The 19,298-nt window shown below is 35.1% G+C and overlaps 1 protein-coding gene across 4 annotated transcripts in view; it reads right to left on the bottom strand.

Moving 5' to 3' along the window:
• Positions 1-19,298, bottom strand: part of KIF27 (kinesin family member 27) — a 127,882-nt gene that overhangs the window by 42,139 nt on the left and 66,445 nt on the right. For 3 of the 4 annotated variants that reach the window (XM_051966279.1, XM_051966294.1, XM_051966302.1), the window contains 2 exons: positions 9,817-10,014; positions 5,390-5,506 (listed from right to left, as the gene is read on the bottom strand). In XM_051966279.1, coding sequence (XP_051822239.1) covers positions 5,390-5,506; positions 9,817-10,014 — 315 coding nt within the window. The remainder of the gene's footprint in view (positions 1-5,389; positions 5,507-9,816; positions 10,015-19,298) is intronic. The other variant, XM_051966287.1, reaches the window with a different exon arrangement.

Genomic DNA, 19,298 nt, shown 5'->3' with positions numbered 1-19,298 from the left:
CACTGTCCTCTGGACATATGGTAGAAGCTTCTTTGATGGATGTTAGAATCCTAGTGTTAACTCAATGGAATGGATACAATGCTTATTGGTTCACACATTAGAGTAAATCCTTACAAGGTGTTGTCACTAATATTGATAGAACAAGAGTTCACACATTAGCTCACACATTAGTTCACACATTTGGGAGATTTCAGGGTTCAGTATGTGATATTCAAATTCACATTTCCTATGATCCCACTCTCAGAGGAGGAATCAACCTTTGAGTTTACACCTTTACAAGAGCATAAAAATAGCTGAGCTCAGTCAGGAGAGGTCAGTTGAAAAGACTGAGAGAGAAGCATCAGTTGGAGATTGAGAAGCCAGGCGTCGGAGTTGAGCTGGAGGCAGAAGTTGGCAGAGAAGCTGCAAGAGCTCTTGGAACCAAGCAGAGAGATAGGTTTCTAAGAAAATTAACCGGGCTATTTTGGAGGAAGCAATAAAAAGATCTGAACTTTTAATACCTGGCTGCATTTGGAATGATTATTACTCTGAACTGAAACTAAGGCTGCCGCCAGAAAACCTCTTGCTCCCAGAGAACCATTATATAAAAAAAGAGAACACCACATTTTGGCACTCTGAACATGGGACTGATAAGACTCTGATTCTCAGTGGAAAAGCCTCTGATCCTGAATGCAATGAAAAAGTCTTCTCAAACCAGAAATTAGGGTGAGTGCTAAAGAAATTTTGTTAAAGAACTAAAATAGTATTTCAGTTAAAATGGAACAGATGTTTAGAAAACAGCCTGCTTTTCCAGTTCAAGGAAAATATTTAGAGAGCTTTGTCAAGGTTATGAAAAGCCAACGTTTGATTATAATTCTGGAGCAGATCACTGAACTTTTAGAAACTGTTAAGTACATACCGTGTTTCCCTGATAATAAGACCTATCCTGAAAATAACCCCTCCCCTTACTGTGTGAGATTCCTCTAAAATAAGCCCTCCCCCGAAAATAAGCCCTATTGAGATTGCTGCTGTAGTGAAGGTGATCCCCTGCGCTACACGCTACATTACGGTATCCTCTGTATGCACCGTCCCTTCCTCCTTCTCCCCCTCCCCCCCCCCCCCGGGTGTAATGCATGCCGCGCTCTGAGCTGCATCCAATCAGAGCTGCAGCAGTGAGCGCGTCATCCTGTTCTTCCCCAGTGATTTGCTTGCTGGCGCCATTGAGAGCAGTGCCGCGGAGGAGAGCTGAGGCAGGACAACATAAAAACCTGGTATGTAAGCAGGAGGGAGGGGGCATGATGGAGGATAAAAGAAGAACTCAGGGGGCATCATGGAGGATAAAAGAAGAACTCAGCTAGCACTCACCACGCTAAAGAAATGAAGAACTTCCTTGCAGAGAGAAGAATAGACCAAGCAATGATTCCTGCAGGAATGACTGCCTATCTCCACACCCTTGATATTGCAATAAACAAGCCATTCAAGGACCATTTGCACATGGAAGTCAATGACTACATTGAAAATAGAATGGAAAGAAATCAGCGTGGAAACTTTGTGAAGCCCTGTCTGCAAGAAGTTGTGACTTGGATGAAGAAGTCATGGGATAAAATTACTGACAGCTGTGTTGCCAAGGCACTACGAGCAGGTTACCTGGACAAGACATGTTCATTTAAGGAGAGCTATATTGCTGGACATTACAGATTGGGTCCACTTCTTCTGAAGGAAATAGAGGCGCAAGACATCCAGGACAAAATTCAGGGTATGGACACTTATAACGATGTTGTTGAAGAAGATGACATGATCATTATTGAATAAAGGTACTTTTTTTTGTTCACATTTACCTGTTTATTAAAATTGCTGTCAATGTTCATTAAAATAAGCCCTCCCCTGAAAATAAGCCCTCTGGTGGTTTTTCTGTCCAAAAAAATAATAAGAAGTGTCTTATTATTGGGGGAAAAGTATGTCATATCCTTGGTTCTCTATGGAAAAAGAACTGGATCTAGATGAGTGGAAATTAGTAGGAGAGCAACTAGGTGAATACTACAATTCTAATCCAAATTCAATGGAGTGGAAATTAGAAGGAGAGGATCTTTGTCAATTCTGCAATAAAAATGGACCTGATTCAATTTTCAAAGACATACTTAATACATACAATTTAATACAACTGGCTTTAGGAAATTATATAAGTGTTAGAATAAGGAAAAAGTAGAAAGAGCAGGAAGGGGAAGTGCCAACTAAACTAGGTGAAAGGAGGAAGAATCAGATAAGAATGGAGTTAAGTACAATTTTGAATGTGATACTTTTCACAGCAGGAGAAATTAGATCATTCCACATCTCATGACCCTCCCCCCTCAATTAACCTTTTATGGGTGGAGGGAGAAAGAGGAGGGGGAGAGGCAGAAACAGAATCAGCATCTCTCGTGAAGCAGAATATGACAAGATTAGAAAAGGCATTAATTTAAGGCAAAAAATGAAGGAGAAGATATATCTAATTTTATCAAATGAATATCCTGTGATTGAAAAGCTTGACTCTTCAGGTCAAAAAGGGAGAAGATACACTCCTTTTAATTTGGAAAAAATTAAGGACTTGAAAAAGGGTTGCACTCTTTATGGGGCTACATCATCTTATGTTAAGATATTACTATTTAATTTGTCTTATGAACTCTTAACCTCAAATGACTGGAAATCCATATCTAGGACATGTTTAGAAATGGGACAAAATTTATTGTGGCTTTCGGAGTATCACAAATTATGTAGAATTCAAGCGCAATGCAATAGTCAAACAGGAGCTATTGTACAAATCGCTTTTGACCAACTAGCGGGTGAAGGTCAGTATGCAGAGAATTCAGAACAGATTTATTATCCCATACCAGTATATGAGTAAATTTCTAAGGCTGCAATAAAAGCTTGGAGTTCTCTCCCTGGACAGAAAGGTGGAAGTAAAGCCTTCACAAAAATAGAGCAAGGTCCCAAGGAACCTTTTGCAGATTTTGTGGGATATTTGCAAACAGCTGTAACAAGAACCATTGGAGATAATGCAGCTACAGAAATAATGACCAGACATCTGGCTAAGGAAAATGCCAATGAGGTTTGCAAAAGAATTATATGGGGGACTAGACAAAGATGCTCCTTCAGAGGAGATCATAAGACACTGTGCCACAGTGGGCACAAATGCTTATTATATCCAAACTATGATGAACATGGGAAGACAGGGTCCCTCTTGGCAAGGGACTTCTAGGGAAATTCGTCGATATTTTCAGTGTGGAAAAGTTGGACATCTTAGAGCTCAGTGTAGATACAGAGATAGAGTGAGAGGACAGACTGAGAGAAAACCCAAAACCCCATGTCCAAAATGCAACCGAGGCTTCCACTGGGCCTCAGAATGCAGATTGACTCAAGGAAATGAGAGGTGGAGCCCAGCCCCAAGATATCAATCAAAAGACAGGTGGGGCATGATGGCAGCTGAGGTTATACCTAGAGAGTCTTTAGAAGGTCAGGACTCTGATGTGATCAATCAGCCTAAAAGTAATTACATGGCAGAAAGAGATTACAGTTGGGGAGAATACAGGCCTTTTAACCCAACAGGGCAGTGTCCAGTGCAAACAGCTCCAATGTAATTGCCAGATGATGAGGAGAAATCCCAAAAGTGGTAAATAGAAGGGAATTAGATAGGTTAACTGCCTGGGAGACAAGGTTTGCTTGTGTTCCTACAGATAGAGAAGGAAACAGATGGGGGGCAACGAGCACCTGGAGAGAGACAGAAAAGCAGAAAAACCTCAAAACAAAGGAGATTTAAGAAACATATGACACTGAAAGAACATGGCTGACAATAAGACTGTTAAAAGATCTTTTTAAATCTTCAGGAATTCATTGGATTCCCTAACATAAGATGAGACTGTTTCAGTTTTTGAAAATCAGCAAGAATCATTGTATTCCTTGAGATGAAAAATTATTGATGAAACTATTGCAGTACTTCAAAGCTCACAGGAACTATTGGATTCCTGGCACATGAACTAATGAACAATGGACTCCTTTTGGATTATTTCTAGGACTTATGGACATGTATAAATTCTCATGATGATTCATGTTATTTGTTACATCACTACTAAGCCTGTGTTATATTGCTATGTGCTTATATAATTTATGTAATTATGTATAATACCTCCCATATTGATGGATTTATGTATACCTGTTTCAAGTGAGCCCCTTTAGAAACCCACTAATCTGATTTGATTTCCCATTTCCTTTGGTGTTTTCATCTTCCTTCCTGAGAAGTCAGGGAGTGTGTAACCACCTTCTTTTTATGGTGTTTTCACTTCTTTTTTGAGCAGTCAGGGAAGGCATGATCACCTTCTTTTGGGGGGGGGTTCTCACCACCTTGAGAAGTCAGGGAGGTCATGACCACCTATGTTCTAAATCAAAAGAAAGTAGGAGATGGACTTCTAAGCACTGGGACTATCTGAAGAATAACTATACCTATGAAATGTACTAATAAAATAAGTACCTGAGCATTCTTCTTGTTTTACTTTGTTCTTGAAGAGGACCATGACATAAGGGAGGTGATACCATGACATGCACGTGAATTTTAAGAGAGGGTGAGTTTGCAAAGTCACCAATGGGAGACCTTGGGTCTTTGAACCAATCAAACTGAGATCTCAGAGTACATTTTTGCCAAATGCCTACTTTTATGCAAGACATATGTGTGTGTGTGTGTGTGTGTGTGTGTGTGTATACACATATAAATATATATATATAATTTTAAGAACAGAAGAAAAAACATACTTAAGCTTTATATATGTTTAAAACTCTGTTCATAAAACTTGAATAGATAGGCCATTCTAAGTTTTTATTTTAAGTATTTCCCATTGGAAATAATTTTACAAATACCCTTGTGAACTTGAGCTTGGAAATGTTTTGTATTTTTCATTTGAAATTACTTCAATTTTCAGGGAAAAAAAAGCCTTTGAAATCCTTTGTCATACATAAAAACATTAATACAAAAGACATGCAAAGTATGCTGTCTGACTAAACACCCTGGAAATGCATAGTTCTGACTTCTAATGTGCATTCATCTTTGTACTGAAATAAATAAAATTAAGTTTATTTTGGTGATTATAACATATTGTTCCCATTTATATACAAAAATCCTATTCAAATAAACATCTATCTCCAGAGATGGGAAGAGCTTTTTTCTAAGTATTAAAAATTTTTTTTAGCTGTCCAAAAAGTTTCTGGGTAAATGACAGAATTTTACTTGCTAAATGCAAGTAAATAGCACACCCAGAATTTTCAGATTTTAAGTTGAATATAATTTTCATCTCTACTTAACATCTTCAAATTGGTAAGACAAACAACAACAACAACAACCACAACAACCAAACCAATTAACCAGATAAAAGTTTAATGGACATACCTGGAGCTGGTCTATATTTCCAAATGGACTCTTTTGTTTTCTCCTCCTAAATGCATCAAACTCCTCAGATTTCATTTTTAGCATCTTTTCTTGTTGCTCTGTCCTTAACTGAAGCTCCTAAATAAAAAACAGAATGTGAAAATACTTTTGATAACTTCATTTGATTAGTAGTTTGTCATTAATAAGCAACTACAAGTCAAATTTTCTGTGTATTTTTTAGCTTTTGGTGGAGTTACAATTACTTTAGAAGACTGAAAACTGCAAAAGTATACAGCGGGACTGCACAGCAGTGTAGATGACAATAATAAGTATCCTCTATGGTTTCCTCCATATTTTTCCTTGCACCAAAGTCATTTTTCCTTGGTTTTTAAATCTACTCTATTAGAGGCTCTTACCTCCACCTCCTACCTCTGTCAGGTCCCAAATTCAAGCAATTTCTGCATGTTCCAAAAAAGGCACCCAGCCTAAAGGAACTGTCCTAAAAGGAAGACAAAATAAGGGGGAAAGAGCTGCTGAGTGCTCTTCTAAACCCTGACAAAGCTACAGCTGCCTGGGTCCAATCAAGCCTCAGACACCCCTCAGACACTGGCACCACTGCATTTGCTGATTCTAATTCCTGCTCTTCTTTTATTTTTATTCTTCCTTCCTCTTCCCCTCTTCTACTTTGTTCTTTGTCCTCTAATTACTGTCATCTTCAGTTTACTTCATTAGCTCTTGTCCTTCTCATTGCTATTTTCTTTCCTTTATTCTTTCTTTTCTTCTTTATCCAAAATGCTCCCAAATAAAAAATAGCCAAAGAAATATTATAGACAAAGTAAACCAAGTGAATATTATTACAGCATTTTTTTTAAAAAAAGCAAAAGAATGCATTTAATTGCTTGTAGGAACACTGTTTTATCCAAATTTATAGGCAAAATCTAGGGAAAAAACTATCCCCACTTACTCCTATAGTTATAAAAATACAATATGACTTACTTTTTGTATAATTTATCATTTACTTAATTTCTCTAGGTTTAGATTTTTCAAATGGTAAGTTTATTTCTTAACTTAACATCTTGGGGTTGCTGTGAGAATCAAAGAAGATGATTTACATAAAGCCATTTATAATCAAAAAGTAGCTTACATATTACTATTACTTGTGGCCAACATTAGTGGGGCCTTTTAGCCCCAATCCAGCCATGAATTCCAAATTATTAGGGATGATACAATCTTAATATTACTAAACGTACTTACAGAGATAATACCAAACATGAAATGAATGAACTTAAAGTTTGAAAAGACAGAGAACACTAGAGTCTGACCATCAATATTGTCCTTGAGATCTAATCTATTGAGCCACATAATACATAAAACTGATTTATTAAGTAATTCTACATTGAATAGGGAACTGAGAGACTTTACCTTTAAACTGAATTCTACTGTATATATAATATGAATTTGAAACCTTTTCTTAAAGATGCTATTTTGTATATTTTTACCAAGTTTAACATATATTGGATTACATGCCATCTAGAGGAAGGAGTGGGGGAGGGAGGAAAAATTGGAACACAAGGTTTTGCAAGGGTCAATGTCAAAAAATTATCCATCCATGAGTTTTGAAAATAAAAAGCTTCAATTAAAAAAGTTGCTGTTTTTTATTTTTCTAAGCCTCATGGTCATTACCAGTAAAAACACAGAAGAGTAGGAAAGGGATGACTGCCATAACCAGTTGCACTCATTCATGATGGGAATCCCCATATAAGCATTTTAGAATAGGCCTGGCTATATATGACAGTTGTTAAAAATAGAATTTCATCGAAAATGGGGAAATGTAGAATCTTTTTGACTTTTTAGGTAATAGTGTTTCTCCACCTGTTTTCCCTTTTCTCCCCCCATACCCTTTCCTCCAGGGATTATGTACTATCTTTGCATGTAGGTTAATATATCTCAACTAGATTCATAATAGTTGCCAATTTAGCCTACATTCAAAATGAAATAAAGAGGCAGTTACTTTAGTAGTGATTAAGGGTAGGAAAAGCACTCCATTCACAAGGTATACTGACTGAAATGAATGAAAATGGGCCTTAGAATCACAACCCAGATATGTGTGTGGATGTTTGTGTGCAAAATCAGAGAAATACCATTTTCTTTTGCATTCAAAAAAGAAACAAGAGCTCTGGGGCCCCAAGTAAATCAAAATGGGCCAAATAGTGTTAGCTAGTAAAACTAGATAGTGTGCCCAAGAATCCTTTTTCATATTTGTATTTGTATATATTTGTATTTGATTTCTTTAAACCTTACTAATATGTCTTTAGAAATTATTTTCTCTTATTAATAAACACTCTTTAGAAAAAATATGCTTGTGATTTGCTTGTGCACAGGCTAAGAAAGAAAAGAAAAATAGTTGCCAGAACAGAGCATCTAGACACCGTGTCAAAAAGGGTTTTGGGGGGAGGATTCAAAACCACAGTCCTAATAGCTTTAGTTGCTTCAGCTAAATAGAGCCAGAAATTAGCCATGTGTGTTGAGAGTACAGTATAGTTAAGAAGGAAGAAGAGACATGTTGTGATCTTTTTCTTCTCAAAATGCAGCCAGTTGATAAAAGTTCAGATCTTTTATTATTTCCAATATAGCTCGGTTAACTTAGAGGCCTCTCTCTCTCCTTGATTTCAAGAGCTCTTGCAGTTTTGTCCTTTGCTTCTGCCTCTACTTTCTTCTGCCTCCAGCCAGCACAAAGATGGAATGAATCTCTTGTCTCCTTCACTTGGGGCTCGGCTAGCTTTCTTGTGAGTCTTTCAGACCAGCTTGGTCTCAGTGGGGGAGGTGCAGGAGTCCAGCCACCTACCACAGTGGTGTGAGATGAAGATGAATCTGGTTGTCCTCTGAACTCTCAACTCGTACCTTCTTCCTCTGAAAACTCTTCTTCTGCCACCAAATGGAAAATATATTCTGGAATAGATCTCTCTTCACTGGTCTTATATCTGACTCTACTGAGAGAATGGGATTATGGGTTTTCTCCCATAGTGCTCTCTGGCCCTAAGAGCTTTAAGGGAGGTGTGAATTCTTTGTAACAAAGTTACAAGGTTTACTTTGTGAATCTGGCATACTTGTGAACTCCAATGAGTAAAGGTGTAAACACAAGCATTGTACTAATTAGTTCTACTTAGTACCTTGTTTCAGGTTCTGGCCCAAAACATCTTCTTGTAAGATCAGATCAACTCTAATTAGTTAGTAGTTTGTAAAGATTCCAACAGAGACAGAATTTCAGTTCAAAGAATGACATGATTTCTGGGAAGCTGGTCATCCTTGATGTCCACTAGCCTTCCCTATAACAATATAGTTACAAAAGCTAGATTTCTGATTTTACTCAAAGATATCTTCCACATTTAATGGCTAATTCAGATCTCCCTAAGCAGTTGATGCCATAGTATTTTGGTGAGGATGATGATAAAAAAAAAGTCTTAAATATTAAATGTATGATGTTAGATTATAAAAAGACAAATCAAAAGTATTTAGTATAGATTTCTAATCTTAGAGAACAGATAAAGTAAATATTAATTCTTTTACAAATATCCTTAGGTAGTATTCTCAAAGAGAAATAATAATACAGGTACAACTTGCTGCTCACAATCATTTATAGCAGTAGTTCTCAAACTTTTGTTTTCAGTATCTTTATCCTATTAAAAATTATTGAGGATCTCCCCAAAGCGTTTTTGTTTATCTAGATTATATTTATAGACATTTACCATATTGGAAATAAAAACCATTTTTGAATTTGTAGACCCTCTAAAAGGGTTTCAGAGATCCCCAGAATTCTCTAGAACATACTTTGAGAACCACTGATTCATAGCCTGTGAAAATACAGTTAAAACAGCATTCATCCAAAGGAAAACTGATTCTTGAATGAATTTACTTTTCTACCATATTTAAAAATTTCAAAACATGTAAAAATTCCTTATATAACTCAAAAGACTCGGACTCCATTTCTGGCTCTAATACTAACTTACTTCATGAACTTAAGAAAACGGCTTGATCTTTTTCTCTTAATTCTTGTAAATTATTTGTTTAGAAAAAATGACAGCTACAGTTTTTATATTATGGTTTGAAAAAAAAAAAGATGATAGGCAGAAGGGCAATGGAAACAGAACATTAATAGATATTTTCCAGCAAGTAATATATATTAGAAACAAGAAGCATAACCTAAAATATGTAATTTCTTCTTAAACTTAAGAACAATGATTTTATTAGGTATCAGTACACCCTTGCCAATGAAAATAGCAACTTTTCATCACCTTAGAAGATGGTTTCATATAACTGCTGAGGAGAAATATGATCTAGAAAGAACTAAACCTCATTAGTGATACTGAGAAAGCTACTTCTTATGTTTGGTAAAAGAATACACTAACAGTAGCACATTCTCTAACCAAGGATAAATGAAGCTTTCTTACTTTGATTTTTTGTTGATCCCGCTTAATCTCTGCATCTAATTGCTTCTTTTTTTCATTTTCTTCCCGAAGTCTCTTTTGCAGCTGTGCTTGCTGATATTTCATATGATCTACATTCTGTTCAAGTTCAGAAGCTTGTTTCTCATTTTGGGCAGACAGTGATGCTAGTTTCTTAGTATCCTGCTGCTTCTTCTGCAAGACCTATGATCATATAATATATTGGAAAATATAGGTAATGGAAAAATGGGCAGCTATAATCTATCCAATTCTATCTAGATGAACATAACAAAAGTTAAAGAACAAAAAAAGAGAAGGGAAGGAAGGAACAAAGACAAAAAGCAAAGAGGAGAGGAAGAAAGGAAGGGGAGAGAAAAGGAAGAAAAGAGGGAAAGAAAGAAAGAAGAAGGAAGGAAGGGAGGGAGGAAGAAAATTAATACTGTGAAATAACGACTTCAGATTTGGTCCTGAAAAATGTACCTTGGAAAGGACAAGGACATGTGTAAAATATTGCATAAAATGTATAATTTTGTTTTACTGGTTAAGTTTTTATTCCCTCTTTTAATTCTTTGTTAAAAAGGATGACTCTCAGGGGAGTATATTGGAAAATGCAATTCATATAAAAAGATGCTAGTAACATTTTAAAAAAACAGAATTAGTATTTGAACTTAAAGCTCCCAAGTCAGTCCTCATCCCACTACATCCTATAGCTTTTCGTATGTTAAATTATATCATATCCTTTATATAAAATATTGTAAACCTCATAAACAAGTAAAAACAATGACCAAAGCATTATCCTTAAAAATGTCAAAACTTGCTAACATTTCCAAGTCTTCACAATGCCAACAGTCACAAAGTAATTCAAAATCCTTTTTAAACAAATATTCATTTAGTTGACACCTAGCATAAATTAAGAACTGTGCTAATGATTTGTTCTCTTCAATTACCCACCCCATAAAAAGCCTACTTACATATAAAATGTTAACCACAATTGCTCACTTTCCTTTAATAAATTTTATAAAATATATAACTACTTTCATGGGAAACAGGCTATATGATTACATTAAAATGCAAGGTAACTTTAAAAACTTAATTTTACTCTGTTTCCACTTTTTTCTTCTTTCAAATATGTAACTAAAACTACAAATATGAGTTTTACACCTCTTTTCTCTTCACCTGTAAGAATAAAAGATCCAAAAGACATAAAATAGGAAAGATGAGAAAAGACTAAATACATGGAAAACCCATTATTTGTATAAATTAGTCTTTGAATAAATGAGGTGACTCATCAAACTCTATCCACATTACAAGTACTAGAACTGGAGCTAGCTTGACATGAGATTATGCAATTTGAGATAAAAGCCTATTTGCTTAATTTAAAAGAATGTCATAGTTGTTTCAATAGAATACTGTTCTTTAAAATATCACTCAAGATATAAAAGATCAAAAGATAAAACAGCTACTCCAAGTCTTCTGTAGTGAATTAGTAAGGAAAAACAATCGCTCTGAGCCCAGCAGAGAAAAAGTAGGAAGTTTCATAAGTTGATGCCCATACTATAAATTTTGGAGAGACTATTCATATTTTAAGAAGATTAAGTATAAATTTAATAAGCGTTTCATAAGATAAAGATCATTTATAGGTTTACATGTCCTAATTTTTGACATGTAATTTTGTTTAGAAAACAATCACTATCTATAATATACATTCACAACCACCATATGTTCTTTCTAACATGTAGTGCTTGGGTTTGCTCTGGTAGGCAATATGAGAATCTCAGTATGATTTTATAGCAGAAACGATGAGATAATTAGGGTGAGGATAAGGGGAATTTGAAGATTTGAAGATTCTATTCCCCCAAATGAAAATAAAACTAAATATAACTCTCACCTAAGTATTAGACCCCCACACCTTACATACAATAAAACATCACAAAAGTTTGGAGGTTAGGTGAATGAGGAATTTGAGAAAGCATCTGTTTCATGGGATTATTTGCCATAGCAGCAAATTCATTATGATAATTCAACAAAATACTTTCACTATGGCTGCCTACTGAGACTTGGAAATAGTTTTCTCATAAAAACCCTTTCTTGTATATTCTACAGTTTTGTATTTTAGCTATTTCTAAATTTATAACTAAATTATACACTTAAGAAATTAGAAATTAAATATATCTGGAATCCCCAAGACACTTAATTTACCAAAACCTGGGCACTTTCACTGGCTGTCTCCCCATGCTTGAAATTCTATCTCTCCTCATTTGTACTTCTTAGCTTCCCTCCTGGCTTTCTTCAAGTCTCAGTTAAATTCTGACCTTCTACAAAAGGCCTTTCCCAATCTCTTAATCTTTTTTAAAAATAAGTTTTTGTTTATTTCTCCTGTATCTTACATCATCATTAGATATCCTAATTATTCTTCCCCTACTCACTTCCAGAGAGTGATCTCATATAACAGTATTTTTAAAGGAGTAAAAAAATTAGAACAATCAAGCAATACACTGAATAAGCACAAAAATATATGGAATATGTTACATCACATGTAAACCTCCCACCTCCCAAAAGGGGCAACTAAGGAGTGTTTTCTCATTTCCTTTATTTAAATCATATTTAACCTTTATAATTTTGTTACATTCACTTTTGTGTGTGTGTGTGTGTGTGTTTGTGTGCATGTGCGTGCAGAACCGAACAATTCTCTTGTTGCACAGGAAGAAGGCAAAAATAACCCGGGAAGAAAAACAAAAATGCAAACAGTTTATATTCATTTTCCAGTGTTCTTTCTTTGGGTGTAGCTGCTTCTGTTCATCATTGAGCAATTGAAACTGAGTTAGAGCTTCTCTTTGTCAAAGAGATCCACTTCCATCAGAATACATCCTCATACAGTATCGTTGTTGAAGTATATAATGATCTCCTGGTTCTGCTCATTTCACTTAGCATCAGTTCATGTAAGTCTCTCCAAGTCTCTCTGTATTCATCCTGTTGGTCATTTCTTACAGAACAATAATATTCCATAACATTCATATACTACAATTTACCCAACCATTCTCCAATTGATGGACATTCATTCATTTTCCAGTTTCTAGACACTATAAACAGGGCTGCCACAAACATTTTAGCACATACAGTTCTCTTTCCCTTCTTTAGTATCTCTTTGGGGTATAAGCCCAGTAGTGGCACTGCTGGATCAAAGGGTATGCACAGTTTGATAACTTTTTGGGCATAATTCCAGATTGCTCTCCAGAATGGTTGGATTCATTCACAACTCCACCAACAATGCACCAGTGTCCCAGTTTTCCCACATCCCCTCCAACATTCATCATTATTTTTTCCTGTCATATTAGCCAATCTGAAAGGTGTGTAGTGGTATCTCAGAATTGTCTTAATTTGCATTTCTCTGATCAACAGTGATTTGGAACACTCTTTCATATGAGTGGAAATAGTTTCAATTTCATCATTTGAAAATTGTCTGTTCATATCCTTTGACCATTTATCAATTGGAGAATGGCTTGATTTCTTATAAATTAGAGTCAATTCTCTATATATTTTGGAAATGAGGCCTTTTATCAAAACCTTTAACTGTGAAAATGTTTTCCAGTTTGTTGCTTCCCTTATAATCTTGTTTGCATTAGTTTTGTTTGTACAAAGGCTTTTTAATTTGCTATAATCAAAATTTTCTATTTTGTGATCAATAATGATCTCTAGTTCATCTTTGGTCACAAATTCCTTCCTCCTCCACAAGTCTGAGAGGTAAACTATCCTATGTTCCTCTAATTTATTTATAACCTCATTCTTTATTCCTAAATCATGGACCCATTTTGATCTTATCTTGGTATACGGTGTTAAGTGTGGGTCCATATGTATATATTTTTTGGCTATGCTTAACTTACTTCACTCTATATCAGTTCAACAGACATGGATCTTTCATGCTTTCCTGATTTCATTATATCATTTCTTACAGCACAGTAATATTTGTTTAGATTCATGTGCCAGAGTTTGTTTAGCCATTTTCCAATCAATGGGCACCTACTACTTTGTTTCCAATTCTTTGTTATAAGAAGTGCTGATGCAAATATTGTGGAATAAATGGGGACTTTCTTATCAAAGCCTTCCATAGTATGAACCCAGAAATGGAGACAGTAGTTAAAAGGATGCAGACATTTTAGTCACTATTTGCTTTCCAATTCCAAAATGCTTTCCAAACTGTTGTACAATTTCATAATTCCATTATCATATTGTTGGTTATTCCACAAACATTCCAAAGTTGACTGTTGTCAATTTTTGGGTCATCTTTGTCAAGCTGGAGGTGAAATCTTAGAGTTGTTTTGATTTGTATTTTGCTTATTACTAATGTTTTAAAGCATTCTTTCATATGTTATGAATACTTTACAATTCTTCCTTTGGGGACTGTTTTTCATAGTTTTTGACCATTTATCTATTAGGGAATGGCTATTAAACTTATAAATTATTTATATATCTTAGATACCATTCTTACCACAGAAATTTGATATAAAGATTCCCCCCCCCCCCTTCTCAAATATTCTACAACTTCCCTTCTTATGTTGATGGCATTAATTTTTATGCAGAAACTTTTCAGTTTCAGGTAAATCAAAGTTATCCACAATTTTATCTTTTAGAATTACCTCTATTTTTATTTGATTAAGAATGTATATCTTCCAAATATGAAAATATGTTTAGAAGGACTACACATTTTTTACCTATTTTGGATTATTTGATGTTTTAGGGAGAGGACAAGTGGGAAAGGGAAGATGAAACAAAATTGAAACAAAAAAATCTTATAAAAATGAATATTGAAAAACTTTTTACATGTATTTGAAAAAATAAAATACTATTGAGAAAGAAAAAAATGCATGTCCTCCTCAAGGTTATGAGACACATAATCTGCTGCTCTTCTAATTTTTTTTAATGTTATGAACTTTAAAGCTATATATCCATTTAGAATATATGGTAGAATGTGTTGTAAGATGTGGGTCTATATCTAATATCTGCCAGACTGTGTTCCATTTTCCCCAGAGGTTTTTAACCAAATAAGGAATTTTTTACTAGACAATTTGTTTTCTATTTTATCAAACATTGGGTTGTTAAGTTTCACTGTTTCTGATTTTCCTTCATCTAATCTATTTCATGGATCTCTCTATTTTTTAAACCAATACTGGATGGTTTTGATGACTGCTGCTTTATAAACCTCAGACTAACTAAAGCTTATTTAATTTTATTAGTCTTTTCAAATAACCAGATTTTTAGTTTTACTTATAATTTATCCAAGGGTTTTCATTTCCAATTTATCTATTTCTCCATATATTTTTAATATTTCCTCTCCTGTGCTTATTGTAGATTTGTTTATTTCTTGGCTTCCTAATTTTTTATGGCTTATGTACATCATTAATCTTATTTTTCTATTTTGTTAATGCATGTTTGTAGTAATAAGATTTCTCCTGAGGACAGTTTTAGCTGCTTCCTAAAACTTTTGGCACAGTTGCATCATTATAATTTTTTACATTATTACTGTTTCTATGATTTGTTCTTTATCTACTCATTATTTAGATTTTCATTTAGGTCGGTCTTTTATTTGTGGTCCCTTAATCACATTTTTATTGACTGAGCCTATAAATGTTATGTGCTATACTATCTTTTACATTTCTTTGCATTATCTCAATGCATTACTACATGATCAATTTTTGTAAAAGTTTCAAGTGGTTCTGAGAATAATACATTTTTTTTTACCATTGCATTAAGATGACGTTTTAAGAATTTTTAAATTTGCTATTTGCTTCCGTTTTATGGGAGAGAAGTTCACCCCATTCACATTCACAGTTCTCTATTTTCCTCCACCTTTTCTCCCCTGTATATACTTTTGTTCTCTCTTTCCTTACTGTCCTTAGTCTTTTTTTTTTTACCTACTCCCCCCAATACCAATACCATATCTCCTCTATCACCACTTTCCCCCTTCTCTTACTTTTTTTCCTAATGTTTCTGCCTTCCCTTCTATCCTGTCCCTCTCTTTTCTTTCCTCTTTCTCCTCCTATTTCTTCATAGGGTTAGATAAATTTCTATACTCAACTGAATGAGCCAAAACTGTTGAGATCAAGTTTCAGACAAACTGCCTTTAAAAGTCTTTTATGAACACTTCCAAGAAGCCTCTTTGGGCTTGTGATCAATTCATAGCACTCTTTGAGATTTCTTTCACAGACATTCTGCCCTCCTCTGATGGTCTGTTCTGTCACCATAGTAGCTTTTTAGGGTCAAGATTCTTTTCTGTTTCTCGTGCATTTCTTTCCTTTTCTTTTGCTATTTCCTCTTTTTTTACTTTTATTATTGAACTCTGCTCTTGGGGCATAGAGGGCGCTGTTCCCAGCTTCTTGTGCAGCCTCTGAGCTTTGGCTTTCAGCACAGCGCCCCATTGTGTTTGCAGGAGTAGCTTTGCCTGCCCTTTTCAGCAAAAAGCCTGGTTTCCCCAGGCTGAGCTGGGAGTGCTCCCTGCTATGCTCCTCCGCTGAGCCAGGACCCAGGGTCTTAGCTACTGATTTGCTGTGATTAAGACTCTCTCACCAGCTTTCTCAAAGTCTATCCAACCTGGGATGAACAGCCTTTTCACCCCAGTGAGACTGACCTTTCTTAAGTTTTTCCAGTTTATCTTGAGCTGGAGAATGGTTTCATTCCATCAGACTCTGTTCAGAGGCTTGGTTTGATATGTTTTTGAGAGAAACTGGGAGAGCTTGAGCAGCTTTCTGGTTTCATGCCGCCATCTTAACTCTACTCTTAAGAATTTTAACAACTAGTTTCTCCAACAATTTGTTCAGTTTCACATTTCTCTTTTGTTTATCTCTGTTAGACTTATTCAAAACTGAGACAAGGATACTGAAATCTCCTATCACTAGTATGTTACTATTCATATCTTGTAGCTCAGACATTTCCTTTTAAATTTGAATACCAAGACATTTGAAGTGTATAAAGTTAATATTGATTTTGGGGGTTTTTGTCTATAGTTCTTTTTACCATATCCTTGTTTATCCCTTATTTTTGAATGTTTGGTTTTGCTTTGTCAGATAGCAAGACTTATAACTCCTGCTCCTGCTTTCTTGAGTTCACACGATATATAATTTTCCACCCCATTGTTTCAGTTTTATTTTGTGAATGTCTGTTTTTAAAACGCGTTTCTCATAAACAACAGATTGTAGAAGGTTTTTTTTTATCTAATCTGTCACTTTTTTCCCCATTTTATTGGATTGTTTAACTTATTCCATTAAAGTTATGAAAGTTATATTTTCCTCCATTTGCCCATTAAGTTAGGATTTTTTGTCCCTTCTGTTACTTTAGATTATTTTTTTTTAAGGTGGCCATACTTTCACTGGATTTCTTCCTATCATATTTCAATCCTTCCATGCCACCCCCATTTGTTATTTTCTTTCCTTTTGAAGTTTTGCTTTTTTGTTCCTTTTTCTTTCCTGTTTTATCCACTTTTTTTCTCTTAAATAGATTTCCTCTCCATCTTTTCCCCCTTCAACTAGTCTTGTACATTGGTATTTTAATTTCATTTTTGGTTGCCCCTTTCCTGAGATTTTTCTCACTTTTACTCATCCTCTCTATCCTGATTGTCTGGTCATGACCCCTGTAATTATCTAGTCTCTCTATTTTTTTCTGTATTCTTCATGAAATCACAATTTCCAAAGTATTTATTCTGGCCTCTTTTCAGTAGGCAGTTTCTGCTGCTATCTGGTAGAACATGCTCCATGGATTCCATGGATTCTCTCTTTCCATTGTACCTTACTCCTAGAACAATGCCAATTTTGGCAGGTGTCAGAGCCCACAACTAATTTATACCCTCCCTCTGAATACCTTCTTTTCTTCATTTGCCTCAAAAATCTTATCTCACCTTCCCACTCTCCCAGGTGCCAGTTTTCCTCATGAATTCCATTTTCTTTATCCTTTTTTTCAAGGTATGATAAGTGATCTATGATAAGTGATCTTTTCAAGCACCAAATCCCCCAGGGCATACCTGTGCAAATTCTCCATCTCCTCTCACAGAACATCTCTATTAATAGAATTCACTAGTGAAATGTTTTCCCACTACCAAAGAAAAGCTCCTTCTTTAACCTTACCCTTTTCAATACTTTCCCCTTCTCCTCACCATCACTCTGCTTTAGGTCTTCTCTTATTGAGACAACAGGAGTCACATTCTTTTCATTCCTAGCCCTTGACTAGATCCTGGGCACATCTTACACTACTCTCTAACCCTTGTTTCCCTCCCTCACTTACATGTACCTTCCCTTGTAATGTAATCGCAAGAAATACAAAAAAAATGATAGTTCATGTCTTGGCAGTGTTGCCCTCAGGTTCTCTCCATAATGCCCCAGATACCCCTCTTCATTGTTACCTCTCTACTGTATGGCCTTCACCTATGTCTCCTTGTGTACATATTTAGAAAGAAGTCTCTTACTGGCTATTTATTCAAAGCACCACTTTTTGGTCTAAATTTAAAAAAGTGGGTGCTCACTGGATGGGGAATGGCTGGATAAATGGCGGTTTATGAATAAGTATTAAATATGATACAATTACTATGTCTACCTTATTGCACCAAAAGAAATGAGGAAGAAGAGGAATTCAGAAAAACATGGAGATAATTGTATGGATTTGTCAAGAGAAAAAAAAATCAAATTAGAACAAGAGACAGACAACAAACCTTACACTTGGTCTACTTATCTGCAAAATGGGGATAATAATAGCATTTAGCTTGCTTGAAAGGTTGTAAATAAAATCAAATGAGATAATGTATATACATTTTCCAAATCTTAAAGAGCTATGTAAATATCAGTGTCTTCCCTCTAAGATTATCTCCTTAGCCTTAGTCTACTTATCTGCAAAATGGAGATAATAATAGCATTTAGCTTGTTTGAAAGGTTTTTAAAATCCTATGAGTTAATGTATGTACATTTTCCAAATCTTAAAGAGCTATGTAAATGCCAGTATCTTCCCTTTAAGATTATCTCCCACTTAACACTATATATACTGTGTATATATAGAGATGTTTTCATGTTGTTTCCCCTATTATACTGTGGGCTCCCTGATGGTAGGGATTGCTTTTGCCTTTTTTTTGGTATCTCAAATACTTAGCATAGTGCATGGCTTTTATTAAGTGCCTACTATATGCCAGGTATTGTGCTAATCCCACTGGGTACACAAAAGAAGGCAAAAGCCTTCGAGGAATTCATTATGTGTTGCCTTGTCTTGATGACTGGTTTTGGTCTCAGAGATAAACGATAAAATACAATTCTCTCCTCTCAGTGGAGAGATGGGGAACTACAGCTATTAATGTTGCATATGCAGTCATATTCAGTCCTGGGTTAGTCAGTTTAACTTAACAGTTTCTATTTGTTACAGAAAAGGTTCTCTTATGAGTCATTTACTTTGTTGGGGGAAAAAAGTCTCAATAAAAAAACTTTTTTTTTTTTTTAAATTATGTCACGATTTCCTAAAGT

This window comes from Antechinus flavipes, chromosome 1, assembly GCF_016432865.1.
Source record: "Antechinus flavipes isolate AdamAnt ecotype Samford, QLD, Australia chromosome 1, AdamAnt_v2, whole genome shotgun sequence".
NCBI classification, from domain to species: domain Eukaryota; kingdom Metazoa; phylum Chordata; class Mammalia; order Dasyuromorphia; family Dasyuridae; genus Antechinus; species Antechinus flavipes.
The sequence above is the reverse complement of the archived record's forward strand: the minus strand, read 5'-3'. Positions and strand labels throughout refer to the sequence as shown.